This window comes from Apteryx mantelli, chromosome Z (genome assembly GCF_036417845.1).
Source record: "Apteryx mantelli isolate bAptMan1 chromosome Z, bAptMan1.hap1, whole genome shotgun sequence".
Classification (NCBI taxonomy): Eukaryota; Metazoa; Chordata; class Aves; order Apterygiformes; family Apterygidae; genus Apteryx; species Apteryx mantelli.
Window position 1 is genome coordinate 77,607,653 of NC_090020.1, and position 17,998 is coordinate 77,625,650.

Genomic DNA, 17,998 nt, shown 5'->3' on the forward strand with positions numbered 1-17,998 from the left:
AAGAATTTCCATTTGAACTCTAATAGTTAAGATGGAGACTATAACGCAACTGATGCAACATGGTGTTTTGAACAAATATTCTTTCCCTTCTAAAGAAGATTTAAAACATAAGCCAGGGCAGTAATATGGTGTTCCCCCTTTTATATACTTGCATATTTCAAATAAGTATGGTGTAAGCTTAAGGGATTCTGAAGAAAGCTTGCAACCTTTTAAAGGCAAAAAGCACAATTAAGTCAGGATATACAAGCTGTTCTTTCAAAATTCCCAAGCACAGAAGGGACTATTTCTTAAACATTTAAGAAAACTCCTCTCCCACGCAAGCAAGGATTGGAATAAATCTGATCATTTAAAAGAAGGAAAATAATGCTAAGTTTCTCTTAGAAGACCTCAGCACAAGGCTACACTGACTGCAAGAGGTCATTAGAGACACAGAGCAGGAGCTTACTCAAACCAAGTCAGAGAGTCAAAGCATTAAGCAATGTACTAACATACCAGAGGGGATACCAGAGAGGATTACCTGCCTAGGTAGTTAACACAGAAAAACCATGAGCTCAGGCCTGTATCACTCAACTGCAACCCCGCTGATCAACTGCAGACTGGTACAAGATCAATAATGTTGCCTTCCTAGTTCTCAGAGCAAGCAGACACAGCACAGGGAAGAGAAACCTATCTTTGATGCATTCTAGAAGACCTACGTTTTAAATACAAAAAGCTGTTTATAATTTGTAAACATCCCTTTCTCCCCACCTCTTCCTTCAAACAGTAGTTTTCAAAAAAGCATTCCAGAGCTTTTCAATTACAATTCCTCCAGACCTCCTTTACAATGTCATTGGTTTGAACTAAACTGATCAATTTTATATAGATAGTAAAGCCTTTAGGTAAAAATTCATGTCTAGTGATAGTTGAAGCTATGAAGTTTCTTAAGACTGAAAAGACCGCGGGTGATTACATTATAAGCAAAACACAAAAGGAGTCTGGACTAGGAGTTTCCGTCTAACAAAACGGACATTGACTAATTGATCAGTGATAAATTTAAAGCTAGCACCAAATGCAGAATTCAGGAACAAGCTGATGTCAAAAACTTATGGTACAAAGACTAGATATTGACAACAATATGGAGAATACTCTGAATTATCAATCCCTGAAGTTTGTGGAAGCAACATAAAATCATACGATTATACAGTAAAAAATGGGGAAGGTGATGCCTACTGTGGCATTATAGCACTTCTCCCACCAGCACCACCCAAAAAAGCCCATGTGACTGTACTGGATGAGGTGGTCCACCGGATTGGTCCAGAAATCCAACTCCTCTATAGCTAATTAGAGATTATCTCTAGGATAACAAGTACTGGGCATTACTAGACATCATGTGAACAATGGAGGCGGAGTTCTTCCACGTTTCTAATGATTTTTACCCATCAGCTATCAAGATAAGCTAAAAAAAATAAGTTTTGCAGCTGAGCAGTGCAGCTAAATACATTCAGAAAAATATTTTGAAACTGAGGTTTAAGTCATTAAAGAGAAACTAACATTTATCCATTTATATACCTAAGAGATTTTTTCCCCTTCCAAGTTTCAGGTAGTTATGTTTCTGTTTTCACTGGACTTATACAGAGCCTCTATTCCTTGTAGGAGCAACTTCTTCCCTGACTCCTTTGCTCCACAGTGCCCTGTACAGGAAAAAACCTCAGTAATCAAACTCACAGGCCAGATCCAGCCTATGAGACAGCAATGAAGGTGCAATCACTTTCAGTTTTGTTTCAGAGGCTTTAAAAACATGGGCTTGCAAAAGCTAAATTTCAAAGTTACATATTTTCTCTCCCACTACCCTTAGAATTAAAGCTTTGCTTAAAAAGTTTAAGTCACCCAGTTGCAGTGGTGATCTAACACAGCAATGCCACATTCAAATCACAGTTCTGTGTGTACATTAAAGTCATTAAGTAGCAGTACTACTGCAGTATTGCAGTATACAGATATTAACCTAACATCGTACCGCATATGGCCTTGCGCAGCTCAGTCCATCTCTGCTGTGCTGCTGCCACCCATACACCCCTCAACCCCGTTCCCTTCCCCACGGCTAGGGCAGCGCTACGCACACAGCTCTGTTCTGTAGAGGGGAGAGGAAGGGGCCGAAAGCGCTCTGCCCACACCCCGGCAAAGTGCTGTTGCCAAACGGAGACAGGGGGTATGCAGGGCCAGCCCTAGGAAGGGAGCAGTTGCAGGAGTGTCTGCACTGGAAGAGAAAGCCCTGTGCCCCAAGGGGCAGGCAAGGAAGAGGTCTGGGAGACTGCAGCACCACTTCTTTCTCTAACCTGTGATCTAGGGTGTTAGGGAAAAGAGGAAGACCCCACCTCACACCCACACAGCACAGCACCACAAAAGCCTCAAGCCCCTAACAACTTTTGAGATGCAGTGTTTCATGTTCCTTTTATCAGCACCATAGAAACTGCAATTATATCAGCAGTCACTACTCATTTGTTCCTTATTTTGGCAATATTCACTTGTTATTTAGGAATATCCATCTCCAAGTGTTTAAACTCAAGAAAAATACAGCATTTGGAGTCAACAGAGTCTAGGAAAACAGCTACATTAGTTTTATAGCCAAGTGCCAAAGTCCACCTGCTTATCTCTATGCTAATGAGAGAGCATCAACATCATAAACACTCTAAGATTTTTTTTCTTGATTTTTTTTTAAATAATTTGGGGAATAAAAACATTTCGTTAAGCAGTTACTCATTTCCATGTATTGTAACTTCTTTTAATAATTGAAAAAACAAAGCAATCCTAACTCTCCTTTTACAATGATAGATTCTGAGCTCTTAAACCTCAGAAAAAGAGACCCTGCATTATATTAAACAGCTTCACAAAAGTGTTAGCTATTTTACTGCTAGTGAGCATTGAGCTAGACAACATTATCATGAAGTTAGAAACTACAAAACTGATCCATTCTCACACCAGGGTAAACATATCCATGGTCTGTCTGCCTCTCAAATGCAGAGGAAGATAGGATCTTCTTCCCAATTCAAAAGCAAAACAGTTAACTGAAAAGATCCAGAGATAGATAATAAGTATTAAGAGAGAAATGGAGGGCTATCACCCATTAGGAAGCAAAACTTTGGGTCTCAAGCCTAGAACAGATACAACCAAAGAGCGAATGCAGTAGAAATCTATGATGAGTGGCATAGGGAAGATGAGTACTATGGTTCTCACAACACGAAGTCAGAGAGAAACCAATTATTTGAAAGCAGGCTTAACAAAAAACACACACTCACACAAGCCCTCCTCCAAACAAAAGCAGATGGTTCTTCACAGATTTCGTCAGTGCGGGGAAGCCTTTACTTCCAAATACCCGTGGACGCTAAACTTGCACCCAGATTCCAGGAGCAATCAATTCTCAGAAGACAAACTCATCGAGGGCTGTTAAGCACAAAGATACTCTCTGCTGACTCGCACAGTCCCTGAGCCCCAGGCTCCCGGAAAGCAGGAGGCTCTACCGAAAGGAGCATCACCCTGCATGCCCGGTCCCTCTGCCGCCTCGGCACAGCCCCGGGCGAGCAGCGGCGCAGAAGTTTCGGCGCCGCCGGGGCGGAGGGCCCGGCCGCGGCTGGCTGCGCTGCCCCGGCCGGAGGGCGCGGCAGAGCCGCCGGGGCCCAGCCCGGCCCGGCCCGTGCGAGGGGGCGCCGGGAGCCCCCGGCCGCGGCGAGGGCAGGGCCGCCCCGCCAGGCCCCCGGGACCGGCCGCCCCCACCCCGGGACGCCAAAGGGGCTCCGCCCCCGCCCCTCCCCCGGGCCCGCTCGTTACCTGCGCGGCGCCTCGCGGCCCCCCGGCTGGCGGCTCCGGCTGTCCCCGCGGCCCCTGCCCCCCGCCCGCCCCTACGAAGCCCGCGCGGCGTCGCCACCTCCAGCCCCGCGACCGGGCGACGCCATCTTGTCTACCTGCCCTCCGCCTTGCCTCCCCGGCGACGCGCTGGCGTCACGCCGCGCGGTCACCTGCCCGCGCCGGCCCAATCGGGAGGCGCTCTCGATGACGTCACCTCCCCGGGGCAAGGGGCGGGGATGTGGGCGGGGCGGTGAGGGGGAGCCACGCCCCTTCCCGCTTGGGGCGGGGGGGGGAGCTGCGGCTCCCTGGCAACGGCGGGACGTGGCGGGGCGCTCGTCCCCTCACGGAGGGGCGCCGCCATCGCCCCGTCCCCGCTCCCGTGCGGAGGAGGCAGCAGGGCCCCCCCTAGGGCTGGAGGAAGGGGGCTCGGCCCACCTGGAGGGGGCATTCTCCCCCCTGTGGGCACAAAGCCCCCCTCATGCGGCCCCGTCCCTCAGCGGCCTTCCCCGCCCTGACGCCTGCCCTCGTTCCCTGGCCGCCGCCCTCCCTCCGGGTCCCTCCGCGGTGGCCGGCCTGCGCCCTCCACCGCCCGAGGACCAGGAGCCGCCCTCCAGCCCCCCGCCGGCTGCGGCGAAGCAGGCCTCGGCCCCACCAAAGCGGTGCCAAATACATGAAGGAAACAGCCAGCCGGAGCCTGGCCTAGCCTTAAACCGACAACACATCTTCCAGTGTATTTGTCGCGCCTACAAGGAAAATGATGCATTTAGGATTTTTTTCAGATTGAACAAGGCTTCAAAAATGTCCTTAATCTGCAGTCATACAGAAAACAGGTTGTTCTTGCCACTGCTCAGAAGAGATGCACAACGAAGTACTCCAGGTTAGTCTTGAGTTAGGATCAACAGCCAAAAGCGGAACAAACAATTGAAGCTGGGTTGTTAGATACAGTACAATAGCTGTCTTTTTTTATAGTATCCCAAAGGGCAAATATATACGTAGTTGTGAACGTTTGAGCAGCTCCCCTTTTGGTTCATAGGTAATTATCATTTTGGGGCTCTAGTCTTGAACAGACTGATGGAAATGGCACTGAAGTTAGACACTTTGCAGTGCAAATATGTTTTTTTTCCTCAGCTCTGTTACTGCCTCAGCATATTAAGTCATTTGAAGTACGTAATGTGAAAGCGTATCTCAGTATCCCCACCTGTAAAAGGGGGGAGCTTGATGACCTATTTTCCAGGATGGTGAAAGTATCTTAAAATCTTCTGTAGCACGCAGCGATGCGTGTTGGTTAGACAGGAGATGACAGGTAGAAATGGAAAAAGCCGCTCACTCGTGCACTCGCTTAAGGAGGTACCTAGATGACAGGGCAGATACCCAATACTCTGCCACGCACCATGTGTTATTCATTATTTATATATTTGCAAGAAAGCATAAAGTGCAGTGCATGCTCCTCCGCACTCCCCGCGTGGCTGGGCCGCGGGAACCGGGGCGCTGGGGGGCCCCGGCAGGGGGGCGCAGCGCTGGGTGACGGCCGGGGCCTGACGGGTTGGGGAAGAAAATGGGGCCCGGAGTTTGGGCGGGAACCCGCGTGTTTCTGCGGCGGGAGGCGCCTGCGCGCCCGCCCGCCGCCAGGGGGCGCCGCGCCGCCTCCCCCGGGGAGGCCTTGCCTAGCAACCACAGAGGGGGGCGGGCCAGCTCGGCGCTCGGCCTCCGCTGGTTGCTAGGAAACAGGGCTCCCGCCGTAAAGCTGCGCCGCGGCTGTCGTAAAAATCCGGGGGAAAATGTCGTGAAGCGCGGTCGGCGGGGCCTGCGGCGGAGAGAGTGACCGGGCCCGGCTCCCCGCACTTATATGCCCCGTCCCCTGGCGGCCGCCTCCCCCTCCTGCTCCATGTGGGGCCCGGGCCGGGCTCTTGGCCTCTCCTCCTCCTCCTTTTCCTCCTCCTCCTACTACTATGGCCCGGAAAACAGTTAGCAGGAAGCGGAAAGCGGCGGCGGCCGCCGCCGCGGGGCCCGGGGGGCTCCAGGGGGAGCAGGTAGGCCTGGGGGGGGGGGAGGGGAGCTGGTGGCTGGGGGAGGGAGGGGAACCGGCGGGGGAAGGATTTGTCCTGGTGCCGGGCCGGGGGGGAGCGGTTGTTCCGGTGCCCGGGGCGGGGGGGAGGGGTGACCCTGACCGGGGGGTGTCTCGCTGCCCGGTTGGGGAAGGGCAAGGAGGAGGGGGGCTGTCCCGATGCCCGGTGGGGGGGTCCCGGTGGCTGGGGAAGGTGCCCTGGTAAAGGGGGGGGGAGCCCTAGCCCCGGTGGCGGGGGGAGCAGCAGGCAGCTTCCCCTGCCCCCCCCCCGCCGCGGCTCCCTGTCTTGGTAGCACCGGGTCGGGAGAGCTCTGGGGCGCCCCTCCGTTCCTTCCCCCCTGCTGCTCCCCGTTGAGTTCAGTCGTTCGGGCCGTTGCTGCCGGGGCCCGGCCGGGTCCTCGCTCCCCCGCGGACGGAGCCTCCCCCCGGGCCGGCCACAGCCGTGCGGGATGCTCCGGGGCGACCCCAGAGCGGGCCGCAGGAGGCCGCTGGGCCCCGGGGTCGGTAGCGAGCGGATCCCGCGCCCCGCCGGGGCCGGGCGCCGGCTGAGCTCCCGGCGGGGGTTGCTCGGGCCGCCCTCTGCCATCTAAAGCGCTTTTTAATTTCCCCCCGTGTCCATAAGCATCTCGCGTCTCAGCAGCGGCACGGCTGCGGACTATTTGTAGCGTCCCTACAGGGCTACTTTCCGAGCAAATATTCATGCTAAATTGTATAATGTTGCTGAGGGCTGTACCAGCATCCATAAGTTAATTTTCTTGTATGGTATTTTGCAGGTAGTTTGGAAGACTTCAATCGTTTGCTCAAAAAATATGTCTTTGTATTTGGAAGGGTGTTGTTTTACATTTGTTCTACTTGCTCTGTCTAACTTCCTTGTTTATTTTTCGCAGTATGGGTGGGATCACTCAGTTCACAAAAGGAAAAGACTCCCCCCAGTGAAAAGGTCTCTGGTGTACTACCTGAAAGGTAGAGAGGTCAGGATGCAGAATGAGTCTAGCTACCACCGCTTGTTGCATGGATATGCAGCCCAGCAGCTTCCCAGCCTCCTGAAGGAGAGAGAATTTCATCTCGGAACCCTTAATAAAGTGTTTGCCTCCCAGTGGTTGAACCACCGACAGGTGGTGTGCGGGACAAAATGCAACACAGTAAGTGCAGCCTCTCTCTGTTTCTCTTTCCTGTGTTATTTACTCCCTCCTCCACTTCCCCCTTGATGCTTACCATAATCAAAGTATGTAGACTGCCAAGGAAAATATTAGGAAGTAATTATGAGTGGAGTCAAAATGATACGTAATTAATTTTGAATGAATGTGGTACTTAATTGTGACCCATTCTCATCTGAAAATACGGCACTATGCAGATGGCTGTGAATCCAAATGCAAGGCCTATACCTAGATCCAACATCTCTCTAAACTGCAAAGGGCAATTTGCTGCTTTTTGAGGGATGGGGGGTGACAATGGAGTTGAATCTTTGTTCTTGTCCTGCAAATGGGAGAGCTAATGAATGTTGTTAGCTTTTGTAAATGACAGCTTTAGTGCCTTACAGAAACTGCTAATAAGACTGTTTTTTTTTTTTCCATTATGCTCAGTCTTGCCCACTGTGCTTCTATGTGTTTTTGTGTGCTGATGGCTTTGAAAAGTGTGCTACAAAACTTAAGTACCATGGTTAAACTCCAGATACTCCTCAGCCTTGCTAAAATATTGTAAACTTAAAATTAATTTCATTTTCAGGATTTTTCTTTGCTTGCTTACTTTGTGATATTTTTTCCACTCTAAATCTGTTTTCAGTTTTCAAATAATTTCCATTGTTTATATATTTTTGATTTGTTTTAACAAAAATTGAAGCCTTCTCAGGTTCTTGCAGTGGTGTTTTGGACTTGAAACATTATTGAGGAATATTGAAATGATGTCCTATGTGAATAATAAATGGAAGAGATCATACTTTTTTGGTAATGTTCTCTCGGGAGTTGTTAGCCTGATTTCACTGGATGAGACTGGGATTTCATGTGTGAAGTTCAGTTTGAATTAGCGCAAAGTCCAACACTTGTTTTTTGCAAGTTGATTAGTGTCATAGAAATGAATCAAGTAGTGTAAGAAATGCATAGCTGAAGCAGCTCATAAACCTCAGGGTTTATAAGTTTATGTGCTTGTTCTTTGCCTTAAAGGATTTTTTGCATAGAAGCTGTGCTCAGTGGTGTGACTTGTAAAGGGCAGCAGTATTTTTCTCATTTCAAATATGGTGTAATTGTTCACAGTTACATAGCAGGAAGCTTCCATGAAGTACCTCTTAATAGGAAGCAAAGCCTAGCAGTATAAACAAAACAGTCTTATAACAGGAATAAGCCTGAAGTAGAAGCTCACTGCCTCCTTTATTCACGCATGTTCATCACCTCAGCTGGTCAGCAGCCAGCACTGTTCATGAAATAGCTTACAGGAGACAAACTCCTGCTGAAACAGAAGCTCTCAAAATCTTGCTTACTTTAGCAAGATCATCGCATGTTTTATAGGGCTGCAACAATTTTGCTGTGTTCTGTAACTTCTTTGCTTCCATCGCTGCTGCAGCAAAGATAAATGGGCAAGTGCATTGTTAACGCAACCTTGCAGAAAATTGTTTGCGACCAAACAATCGCAGAACTGAAGTGGGATTCAACCATGTTGTTGTTCCCACTGCATACCCTGCAATGAAGTGTATGTTTCCACGGCTGAACACCTAAACTTAGTTACGTGTGGACCCTGCCTTTTATTAAGCAAAATGTAATAATTACAAAAGAAGCCAAACTTTGTTGTTGCGGAAGATTATATACAAATAAAGAATACTGCAATAGCTTTAGCTTGGCTGCTTTGTGTCTGCGTTTTAACAAGTAGAGCTTTAAACTCCACACTCTAATTACAAGATTCTCTCTCTCATCTTCTATGTAAGCAACATAATAATTCCTTTGCTGATTCTCATACACTGAAGTTGTGGTATTTTCATTGGGTGTAAATCTAAAACAACTTGGTAAACTTTAATGGGGTTTGCTACATTGGACTTGCATGTAGTTAAAGTTAATGCAACAGAAAAATATAAACCATAGCAGTTATTTTAATCAAAGTTTGAATGTGACACTGAGAGCTTTTAGCATTTAATTTATAAATTGCCTTTAGCTGTGTTGTGCCAGAAGTGTTCACCCTTTTAATAATAAAAGGAAAGTATACTGTTGTCCTGAGAGGAGTAGCTTTGCTTTTAGCCACTTGACAGTACTGGCCACCATAAACACTGAAAGGAATATAGAGCTTTCTGTCAATTGTTCATTTTTATTGAGTATTATAACTTGTTTGTTTATCTGGGGTGACTTTTTAATCCTTAAATATCCCTGGATATGATTGTGTATATCAGATAACTATTCTTTGATGAATTGTGGTGTTCGCAGTTGTCCAGCTGTAAAACAAATTTAGGTTTCTTAAAGCTGCATTTTTACTTCTGGATTTATAGTTATGGAACCTAGTCAGGTGTCTAAATGTCTAAAAATTCAAATGCAGTCACCTGGGATTTTCTGAGGCAGATTCATGGTTGCAAGAATCCTGTTGTTCTTGTATATGATGGGCTTCTTAATGTTATGGAAAAACAAATTAATGAACAGGCAAACCTGTGAGAGGTGCAGATGTCTAGGGTGTGTGTCACAGTATCAAAATACCAAAGGCTGATACTGTGAAGTCTCAGGAGAAGATACTGTCTATAATTAGTGTCTTCTGTTCAAACTTTGCAGAGAGAGTTTGAGACTATGTGCGAGACAAGCTTATGGCAAAAAAAACACAGAACATTGGGTTGTTGAACTTCATTTTGAGTTTTTTTCTATTGCAGGGAACAGTGGAGGATAAAGCTGCTGCTTCTAAAAAGTTCAAATCATCATTTTGTAGCTTCTCTGCCTTCCTCAGTTCTCTGTCTGTATTCAGACATAATTTTTTGTTAATTTTGAAGTTGAAGGATGGAAAAACACCAGAGGTTTACATCATTCCCTAAATACCAAAAACTTAATAGCTTCCAGTTGCCTGGACTCTAATATTCCTGAATGCTTTTTTTTTCCCCCCAGCCTGATAGTTTTGTGTTTAAAAATGTCCTTACTGAAGGCACTCTGCTGATTCTCAGATGGCTCTTCCGAGGCATGAATGACTTGCTTTCTGGATGCTAGCTGATACCTTTTCTGTCCTTGATAGATTCATATGTTGCCTTGGATGCCCTGTTGTAAATCACCAGTTCTTGTTTCCGTGTAGGGAAAGTGATTTATTTGCTTTGCAAGCTAATGTATCTTATGTTTTTGCCCATGGGATAAGAAGAATCTAGAAGGCGGCTGTTTGTTTCCTCATGCCAGCAAGAGAATGAGAAGTCACGTTCCCACAGTTTGTAACTCTACTCAAAGTCCACTGAACACTGACCAAAACTCAGTGTAAATAAACCTCTGACACCTGTAACTGACACCTCTGCTCACCTTTCTTTCAGTGGCTTTTGAATAAATAGTCAGGTGTTGTTTCTTGTCTCTCAGGAGCATTTGGTTTTCTGTCAGCTGCATGTGATACCCATGTTGGTCTTCAGAGTCCGTTAGTTTCTTTGCCAGGTATGGTGGGGGTGGCAGCGATGCCCTTTGGCAGACTAAGGCTTTCACTTCTCCATCCTTTGCCATCTGTCAGCATGTGTTAACTCTCTGCCAGCCTCCTGAAATTAAGTGTGGAGGGCAAGACAAATCAAAACTGACGAATGGCGTTTTGGCTGTGAACAAATTCAGTGCCATCAAAGCGCAAGCCCGTCAGCTAGCAGCGCTTCAGAGCTTGTTAGCAAGCTGGAGTGCCTGATTGCACTGTCTTGTCTCTGGGAATGTGAATTCAGAGTCAGCCAGCTCACTGGCTTCTTTTACTGTTGCTCACTTCTTTGATGTTCCTTTGCATTCTACATCGTTTCCCTTTTCTTTCCTTGGACCCTTTCAGGGAGGGTATAAGGCCGTTACCCACCTGAGCCACCTGTACTCAACAACCTGTAAGTGGATTTTGTGCTAAAATTAGTGCATGTTCTGATCTCTGCTGGAGAAGAGTCATACCAGTTTGAGAGCTTAGTCTTTAAAGACTTGGTGTTTCTTTGGGGCTTGGCATATATTAATAAATCTCTATAGCCATACAGCTAAAGAACCTTATGCCAAGCATTTATGAACATAGAAGATGGTGTTTACAATCTGAATAGAAGAAAAGACTGAGAAATTGGAAAAAGCAAACAATGTCACTCAGAGTAACTAGCGATGGTGTTAGTGCAATGACACTGTAAGCATTGTCCTGTTTTTGTTGTTTTGTTAGCAAAGAAGAGTTTGAAGGAGAACAAGGATGTAGTTTTCCAGCTTGGCTGTGGGTGAAATTTTTGTGATCAGCTTCAGCTGATCTAGAGAGCTGTGCTGTTGCAGAACAGGATGTTCCCACCTGCTCATCTTTACTGGCACTGATGCTCACATGGCTGGGTAGTCAGCTGGGTCAGCTTGCTGCTTTGTATTCAGACAAGTTTTCTTGTAGGGTTAGCTTTCACCTAAGGCAGAGAGATGATCTGGCTGACCCTAGAGGTGCCTGAGCACCGGTTGTTGTCACAAAGGTGGTGAGACTGGATGGGGAGAAGCATGTGGATTCCCAAAGACTGGCTTAAACCAGATGTGAAACTGCATCCCAGTTTATTGTCTCTCAGTGACTCCGTTTTTAGCAAGGCAATATGTTTGTTTTGGGTTTCTTTCAAATGTTAATGTGAATAACTAGAATATTTTTGATTTCTATGAGAGCAGTATCTGAAGACCTGGAGCGCAGAAGGTATCAATAGTGCTTCCTCTTGCGTGAAGAGTAAGCAGTTTGTTGTGGGCGTTTCTTGTGCCTTGTAAATCCAAGTCCATCCTGTTTGTGTAATAAAAACATACTGTAGCTCAGGGTGGTACCCTTTGTTGTTGATTGGTTTGCCCTAGCAACTAAAAGATAGGGAAGCCTGTGGTTCTGTGTGCGGGAGCAGCAGCAGAGGACATCAGATAGTCTTATGTGCTGGTGTTTCATAGGCCTGATTTTTTTTTATCTTGCTGTTCATGTGAAGTTCAGGCCTTTCAAACTTTTTGGTTTTTCTCACTGAAATGGATAGCAGTATGCCTAGAACATTTCCCAAAGTAGAAATAGATTGCTTAGATGTAATGTTATGAAAGCACCTGCAGAAATATCATCTGCTGCTTTACTTAGTCAAACGCTTTGAATCAAAAAGGATGCTTGTGAAAGACAGTTATATTTAATGAATTGGTAGCTTTGCTTTTTTTCCCCTCAGCTGTTGTCCCTGAAATGTAGGTCAAAAATGGAAATAGAGTTGATGGAAGAGCTTGGCTAACTGATCTGGTGTCAATACTCTATATAAGAAGAGAAAGTATTTTTGCTGGTCCTCAGATATTTGATTCCCTACTTTTGGCAAATGGCTTTAATCAGGTTCCTCAGTTATGAAGTGGAGGCAGTTTCTTGATTAACTTGATTGTAAGCAGTTTGATAAAGGGACAGCTTCTCAGTAACCGTATGGGATCCATTTGCTGAAAGGACTTCTTGCTGTTGCTGCAATACAAAATAAAAATAAGCACGCAGTAATCTCATGGGGTGTGAAAAGTGTGGCCAGATCATAAAGATTCTTGGCTATGACAAATGTAGTACCCAGCCATGCCTGTCTGCCCTGATCCTTGAGCGACAGAGCTGTTGCAGGCTGTGCCTCTGAATTCCTGAAAAAAACAGGAGGGAAGGGCTGAAGATGGATTTCTCTCAATCAGGTCATTCAGCCTGTTTCCTGTTTAGAGCAAGGTTGTCCAGCAGAGAACAAGATAGCTGAAGCCTGCTCTGTTTCTCGCAAATGAGGTGTGGTTCCTTGGACTTCTGGCCGGTGGCCAAAGCATTCCTTGCTTGGTAAATCCTGGATACCAAATCATACAGCATGCTGACGGCTGACATACAAACCTCTTGCTAGCAGGAAGACCCAAATTATGTGTAAAGCTATAAAATTAAGGTGCAAATATGCACAGCTGACTGCCTGGAGGTTGATGAGGTTTTCCTGCATCCATTAAAAGTTTCAATGACTGCTTTTTATGTCCAGTGGCTTATTGAAAAAGGAGCTTTTATTCCCTCCTGAGATCAAGATTAGTTTTATAATACAGCTATCGGGACTTTCTCAAGAATCTTACAGAGGTCAGGCTGCGTTAGAGTTATTTGCAGATGTACTTATTTCAATGGTAGTGATGCTACCAGTTTGCTTGGAGGAAGGTTAATTTCTGTTTTTTTCTTCAGACTTATGCCATTGTATGCTTTAGTTCTGAATAAATGGTCAAACTTGTTTAAAAGCTTGTTTAAAGAAGTCAGGTATTTCCTGCTTCTATTGTGGAGTCCTTAATACTCTTAAAAAGGTGTTCACTTTTCTGTGTTCTTAGCAGGGAACCTATCTTGTTAGGCCCTTTTAAGTGAAAAAGGGAGCGATGTTACAAACAGCTGTTGGGCTTCTGCTTGCTGGATTTACAGGGAAGTTCTCTTGTTGATGAGGAGTTTTCAGGCGTGATCTGCGGTCTTCCTGTCCTGCCCCAGGTGATGCAATAACCAGAGCATACTCAGGCAGTGCTCGCTTATCTTATTCTTAGGTGGTGGTTGTTCTTAAACTACATATGGTGTGTTAAGTTCCTTGCCAAGCCTGTGGAGAAGTTGCTGCTTAAAACTTTACAGTTGAAACTACAGGGCCAATCCCTCAACTCTGAAGTTTCTTGTTCTAAGAGCAGTTGCTGTTTTGGTTAAGGTAGTACTATGCAGTTGGAGAAAATAAGAAAATGATAGAAGCTGTTTAAGGGCTGAAGACAAATTAGACTGGGATAGGAGCAGAAGAAAGCACTGCAAGAAGTTAAATGTGTCCTGTGGTTTCTTCTGAGAATGTGTTAATGTGGAAACTTGTAGGAAAATGATGTTGAGGTTGAAGATCCAGAGCAGAAGTGTGAGAGTCTGTGATTCTTCAACATTTTTAAGTTTCTAAGATCTTTAACTTTTCAGTCCAATTAGTTTAGAGTTTAGCTTTTATCAAAGGAGTTTTGCATTAGAGTAAGTCTGTCTAGATTTTTAACCTACTATCAAACACCTGGCCTATGGCATGTATGGCTGTGGGACATGTGATACCAGACTGAAGAATATGCAGGGTTTTTAAACTTCAGTCCTCATATCTGTTGAGATGCTCCTCAAAGGGTGAATAGCTTACAGCTGAAGCATGGTTTTCCTGAGTCTGTGGACATCCTGAGGTGTGGATGTGTTTCCCCAGTTAGCACTTCCGGTGCCAGCTTTAGGACCTGTAGATGATACTTGCAAGCCTTAGATACTTAATTGTTGTTGTGGGTTTTTCCCCCCCAGTAGTTGGAGGATAGAGGGAGGGAATTTAGAGCTTCTGCTAGAAGGAAATACTATAGTAGAAGTAGAAGTATAGTAGAAGACTGTATACACTCATAGGAGAAGGATAAAGGAGAGAGTTAATGGTCCTGTTTGTGCAGTGCAGGCATTAATTCTCAGGGACGTGGTTACGGCAATGGGCTGCTGTGTACATCATTTTCATCTCAGGAAGTGAGCTGTGCTGTGGGACTTGGGAGGAGGGAGGAATGCCTCTCCCCTACCCTCCTGCTAGGCTTCAGCTCTGGCCTGATCCCCACACCTGTGCCCAAAACAAAGAACTAAACCAGAAACTTCAGTCACTGCAGGAACTGTAACCTGCTTGTCTGTGCAAGGCTGTTAATTACAGAGGAAGATTGGCTGTGGGTTGAAAATGGCGTGTAGTTCTAGGTACAGCGCACAGATCACAGCAAATGGATTTCTGCTTTCTCTCTCTCTGTAGTCTTTTGCAGGAGGGTGTATGCAGCTAGATATCTTTTGGGGGGAGGTTTGTTCACCCTCTCAGTGCTATATGTAGTTGCTGTTCTCTGTATATCCTCCAAAAATGATAAGCTCCAATTATATTTATAAGGCACATGTTTGTCAAAGCAAAAACTTCATGGTAAATAGCTTATCTGGGATGTGGGAAACTTGCGCTAAGTGCCTTGATTCTTGGGCTTACTGGCCGTTTTGAGATGGGTCTCCATCTTTCTTGCTGTTCAGGGAAGCTTGAAGACAATTTTGTTTTGTCCCATTGTTGAACAAGAAAATAGGTTGAGTTTTTTGTGAGATGGGAAACCTCCCTGACAGTTACTACATTGCATAGTTTCTCTCCTTCCTCTTCCATTACCGTGGAAACAAAAGGGATCATTCAGATGAAACCCACTGAAATGAATTTAGTTTACTTGTTTTAAGAAATAACTCATCTCTTCCTCTGTTATACTTTTGCAGCACTTGTGATTCAAATTTGGAAAGAATACTTGTTCAGACTGGGGAATATCTCTGACTATTTTGTTTTTCTGGTCTTTGTTCAATGATAACTTGCATCTCTTTCTTGTTTTCCAGTTGTTTGTGGTAGATGTCCAGACTGGTCAAATTACCAAGATTCCTATTCTGAAAGATCGCGAACCCGGCATGGTGAACCAGCAGGGCTGTGGTATTCATGCCATTGAGCTCAACCCCTCAAGGACCCTTCTGGCCACAGGTGGAGACAATCCCAACAGTCTTGCAATCTATCGGCTGCCCACCCTTGATCCTGTCTGCGTGGGAGATGTAAGTGCAAGTATTTGGGGAAAGTTTATTCTGTGACTTGTAAGAATTATTGCTTTGAAGGACCTAAGGTCAGAGCAAGGTTAGGATTTGGGAATCTGATAGTCAAGAGTGAATTTCTGAAAGTGTGAACTGGTATTCCTAATGAAATTGTTTTTTGAAAGGTTTCTTTAAATATAGGTGAGCAAGTAGTCAAATGTGTGAGAAGACTCTCACAATTCTGGGTCTGATTTCTTCTCTCTACCTTCATTTAGGTCCACTTCAGATTCCTTTTAAGTATCAAAACCTGGCAAACTCCTAAATGTTAGTAAAGTCTAATTGTGACAGTGAAGACTAAAATTGAGACACAAAACGGTTTCAGTGAGAAAAAGCTCTTTTGAGAAATTGAAAAGATGATAAAAGTTCAAGTTTTCCCCTTCTCTGGTGCAGCTTATGCATGTATTAGTCTGAAGGCAGAATTTGCCTCTGAGGATTAGTTCTAACCCTGTGGCTTCTGCCAGTTTGATATAAGCTGTACCAGAGTATTTTTGAGATGTCATGATGTCATGTTATTTCTTTAAAATAGCCAGCCTTAAAAAGAAAAGAGCTGAAATGAGTATAGCAGTGTCCTGTAAGCCCTTCTCTCTCCTTTCTCCTTCCTTTGGAGTTAGTACTTCCCATAGACATTAACTGCAACAGCAGAGGTCAGAATTTCTGTGGAAGCAGATAACCAGCTGCAGAAGAGCTTGACTCTGAAGATTTGTATTCATTTGAGTGCTACTGTGACTTTGCGGCTTTTCAAACAGAACTAGAGCCTCATGCTTTTTTCCCATAGGTTTCTGATTAGCTGAAGAAAAGATTCTTGAAAAATAATAGTCTTGGAAAAAACCTATCCTAGCAATGTAGAGCTGTTATTCTGTAGGTCATATATTGTAAATAGTATTTTGGTGGTTACTTTATTGTAGAGAGGTACATCTGAGGTAACAAAAGTATGGAACTACTTTGCTGAAGTAAAGAATGCTGCTTTCGGAGTGGAAAAATCTAACTCCTTAGAATTGAGATCAATTCATTTCTGGTCAGAGGCCTGTTTTTCCATCAACTAATGGCTCTTTAGCATTATATACTTAGTTTAATCAAAGTCAAAAAGAAAGTTAAAATTACTTTTAGATATTAAAACTGCTCCCGCCTGATATTGAAGTCTTATCTGTATGATGTTTTTACATATGCCTGTTCTGAGCTAAAAATCAAACTGTTTATTCAAAGAATACCTGTTGTCTTTGAGACTGCTTTAGAGTATAACAGCACAGGGATTCTGACTTCCTTTCTTTCTTTTAGGATGGGCACAAGGACTGGATATTTTCAATTGCATGGATCAGTGATACTATGGCTGTTTCTGGTAAAATCAAATTTTTCTTTTGTGAATGTTTTATAGTGAAGCACAGCACCTGATAGCTCTTCGGGAGGTGCATTTATCAAGGCATAAGGAGGAGGCTTGTTTGAGTAACAGTGGTATTAACGTGGCAGTATCCTGTTCCCAACCCTTTTGTTTGCGATTTTCTGTGATTGTAGAGCTGGGATGGGGGGAACAAAATTAAAACTCCCTAGCCCAATATGTTGGCATATACCATCCCTGTCTCCTGATCTCCAGAAGATGACATGACCAGGACCAAAGCATGGTTGGACTTGAAGTGTAGATTGGGCCTAAATGGATTCTAGTTTGTGAGGGCAGTATAGCATCCAGCAGTTCAGAGTCATTGCAGTTAACTACCTCAGCTGAATGACACTACTTGGGATCCTAACTGTATTTGCTCCTTTTAATCAGTGGGAGGAAAGAAGTGCCTCTAGAGGGAGATTCAACTCACCCACAGTCTGAATTCCCTTCTGGAGTGGCATCTTTCTGCTGTCTGAAGGGAGCTTACAGTTAGACAACTTCTTAAGTAACTTAAGTGGGATGAACCTGAACCCAGGTGTCTGAGCCGTGCGATGTCATCACTAAGACATCTTCTTAATGTGTTTCACCCTGCAGAAAGTGCCTTTAAGCCCCGTTAACATAGATTCTTTTCTTGAGACATGCTGCCAACTGTAAATAACCATTCCCATTGCAAAAAAAAAAAATAAAATAAAATAACAGTCCCTGGGACCCTGGATAGAGCTATTGCTGGGGATGAAAAGTGAAATCTTAAGGAGCCTGTTACTGTGCGCAACCTGCACTTCAGAACTTTTGAGCTCTAATTGTTGAGCATTATATGTTGCTTAATCTTTATACAGCTTTTTGTATCTGTGACTGTTGCTCTGTTTTTAAGAGGTTGTTTGGGGTCTCTTTTAGGTACAGCTATGTTTGAAGCCACTGGGAACTACCATGGCTCTTTAAACCATTCTCCGTCTTAAGACAGTGCTTTGTTTTATTTTATTTGCAGGGCCCTGCAAATAAACTTTGAAAATTAATGAAAATTAATGAAAATT

The 17,998-nt window shown here is 45.0% G+C and overlaps 2 protein-coding genes across 4 annotated transcripts in view; one reads left to right on the forward strand and one right to left on the reverse strand.

Annotated features, from left to right (window-relative positions):
- UBAP1 (ubiquitin associated protein 1) overlaps positions 1-3,825 on the reverse strand; it is a 36,328-nt gene extending 32,503 nt beyond the window's left edge. Inside the window, exon 1 of one of the 2 annotated variants that reach the window (XM_067316341.1) lies at positions 3,802-3,825. The gene's annotated coding sequence lies outside the window, so the exon portion shown is untranslated. The remainder of the gene's footprint in view (positions 1-3,801) is intronic. The other variant, XM_067316340.1, reaches the window with a different exon arrangement.
- Positions 3,826-4,674: 849 nt separating this feature from the next.
- DCAF12 (DDB1 and CUL4 associated factor 12) overlaps positions 4,675-17,998 on the forward strand; it is a 33,689-nt gene continuing 20,365 nt past the window's right edge. The window contains exons 1-4 of one of the 2 annotated variants that reach the window (XM_013953769.2): positions 4,675-4,696; positions 6,772-7,026; positions 15,353-15,559; positions 16,871-16,931. In XM_013953769.2, coding sequence (XP_013809223.1) covers positions 4,676-4,696; positions 6,772-7,026; positions 15,353-15,559; positions 16,871-16,931 — 544 coding nt within the window. In that variant the 5' untranslated portion in view covers position 4,675. Of the gene's footprint in view, positions 4,697-5,608; positions 5,850-6,771; positions 7,027-15,352; positions 15,560-16,870; positions 16,932-17,998 lie in introns of those variants that run through there. The other variant, XM_067316588.1, reaches the window with a different exon arrangement.